We start from the raw sequence: 2658 nt of genomic DNA on the forward strand, positions 1-2658 counted from the left end.
CATGTGGGAGGGGGTCGCGTGGGCTCATACTTAGTACTGTGCCCTTTGAGAGATGGGTGAGGTTTGATGTAAGACCCGCTGCTGGTGAACACACTGGCAGCCTTCCTCCTCGTCCTCTTCTTCAGCTTCCTGCTGAACACATTCTGCCACGACTGCAGGGTCTTTGAGGTCCAGATCCACATGCCGCTAGTGATGCCCACCACCAACAGCATAAAGATCTTCACCATGAAGATCTCAACGGCGGGAATAGAAGTCTTCATAACACACTCCTCTGACTCTGGCCCGCTGCTGTCCACACACTTCTGCTCCCCTGCCAGGATGCGCCAGTAGTCCATGTTGAGCCGCTCATAGAAATAGCAGGCGATGACACAGGTGGCCGGGACAGTGTAGAGCACAGAGAAAACCCCAATGCGAACCATCAGTTTTTCCAGCTTGTCCGTGTTCTCTCCCTCTGTCTTCATGATTTTACGTATGTGGAAGAGGGCCACGAAGCCGGACAGGAGGAAAGACGTGCCGATGATTAGATAGCAGGAGAGAGGGATGAGCACAAAGCCTGTGAGAGCTTTGACATCCATGCTGCCCACATAGCAGACGCCCGTCAGCTCGTCCCCTGCCACCTTCCTCATCACCAGGATCATGATGGTCTTCACGGCGGGGATGGCCCACGCAGCCAGGTGGAAGTAGCTGCTGTTGGCCTCGATGGCCTCGTGGCCCCACTTCTTCCCTGCAGCCAGGAACCATGTGAGGGTCAGGATAACCCACCAGAGGGAGCTGGCCATGCCAAAGTAGTACAGGATGAGGAACACAATGGTGCAACCCGTGCTCTCCAGACCCTCTTGAATAATATACTGGACCCCGCTGTCCCTGTCACAGGCAATTCTGTCAGCCCCCACAAAAAGCCGGATGAGATAGCCCACAGAGTAAACACAGTAGGACATTGAGAGGAAGATGATCGGCCTCTCGGGGTATTTGAAGCGCTGTGGGTCGATGAGAAACGTGAGCACAGTGAAGGAGCTGGAGACGAAGCAGAGGATGGACCAGATGGCCATCCACACCAGGGAGAACTGCTTGTCACCCTGACTCCAGTATACATCCACTTTAGGGTAACATTTGGGGGCACAGGACTCGCTCTTCTCTACATAGTGGAATTTGCCAGGGTTGCTGCATGTCTCCTTGCTGCCACTGCCCTTCAGGTGCAGGTCCTGCCCGTTCAGGGGCCGCTGTGGCCTGAAATCTGGAGGCTGGGTGTGGGAGACTTTGGGAGGTTCGTCCGACCCGTTGTTGGGGGCCTCCATGCAGAGGTTGTTGGGGTCATTTTTGGTGGGCAGCCGAGAGCAGTCTAGAGACTCAGGCCACGGGAAGTTAAACTGTTCCAAAATGGGCGAGCACTTAAGCTTGACCTGCTCACACATAACCCTACAGGCTGGGATGGGGTTGGACACCTGCTCCGTACACATGGGAGCATATAAGGAGCAGAGAAAAAATTTAAGATGACTGTGGCATCCAAACTCTATAAGCGGGGCAAATTCATGCAGCTTAATGGCTGCCTCTTTTTGGTCCTCATGGCCCATCAGATTTGGCATGCGAGTCATGTTGTAGCCAATGTCTTTACACAGGGGGATGTTGATGTGTTGACATCCCCCCTCTCCTGACCGATCGGGATCTATTGAGCTAATGGCCAGGCTTCCACAGCTCCAGCAGACAAGCAGCACATAGATGAGGCTGAGTTTTGCAGCTGAACTCATTCTCACCTCTTAAGAAGTTGAACCTCACCTCCTACGAAAGGTTAAATGTTCACCACTATCACAACGCACAAGTTGCTTTCATTAAAAAGGAGGCTATGATAAAATCTAGTTGATGTTTATGTGTCAGGTCGGTGTGTGGGAAAACTTACAGAACGGCCATCGTTCCTTCTTTTTCTGGTTTAATGGTTTAGGGAAAAGATATTTCCAGTAGCGGGTCCGAAAATGTTATCTGGCTGAAAACAGTGTGCGCTCATGTCCATGCTTTCAAAGGCTGCAGTTTGTCGCCGAGTTGTTGAAGGTAGTTCAGCCTCTTGCTGCGTACATCTCAGTCTACTTCTTGTAATTGGGGATGGTTATGTGTTCCAATGTGTTCCCAACTCGCTTCCAAAGGGCGCACTTGAGGATCGTCTTCAGTGTTCATGACACTTTCCGGAGTATATCACTGTCCAGCAATACGACATCAGCCCGTGTGCCATAACTTGGAAAAATAACAAAAATAAAATTGATCCCGTCTTTCGCACCGCCGCTGGTTAAGTTCGCCAGGCACTCACAGGAAACCACTCAGCAAAAATAACCAAAATATACATCCGCGTTGATGAATGTGCCCCAAAAAATTTAGGATTATCCTGCTCCCGTAGACAGGCAGTTCTTGCGTTTGGTGGCAGCCCTAGTCTGAGCTGGTCGGAGCCTCCGTCCCGGTCTAACCTGCCAAAAGATCCGCCTTCAAAGACAGCTACTTTGCATAAGAAAGATGACACTGACACGCTGATTATTTTCAAATCGTGCGGAACAGCTTGTTGGCCAATCATTACAGCATTTTTAAAGGTTTACAGCAAACTTCCCGTCCCCCATTTGTTTTGTGGTCGACCGAAAACTTGGAGCACAACAACATGACACATTTGAACATATTTTG

General features: G+C 50.8%; 1 protein-coding gene across 1 annotated transcript in view; it reads right to left on the reverse strand.

The window, feature by feature from the left end:
• The window catches only part of fzd10 (frizzled class receptor 10), a 3181-nt gene extending 786 nt beyond the window's left edge, over positions 1-2395 (reverse strand). The window contains exon 1 of the mRNA XM_030061148.1: positions 1-2395. This exon is cut by the window's left edge and continues 786 nt beyond it. Coding sequence (XP_029917008.1) covers positions 1-1745 — 1745 coding nt within the window. The 5' untranslated portion in view covers positions 1746-2395.
• Positions 2396-2658: the final 263 nt, after the last annotated feature.

This window comes from Myripristis murdjan, chromosome 9 (assembly GCF_902150065.1).
Source record: "Myripristis murdjan chromosome 9, fMyrMur1.1, whole genome shotgun sequence".
In the NCBI taxonomy this organism is placed as follows: Eukaryota; Metazoa; Chordata; class Actinopteri; order Holocentriformes; family Holocentridae; genus Myripristis; species Myripristis murdjan.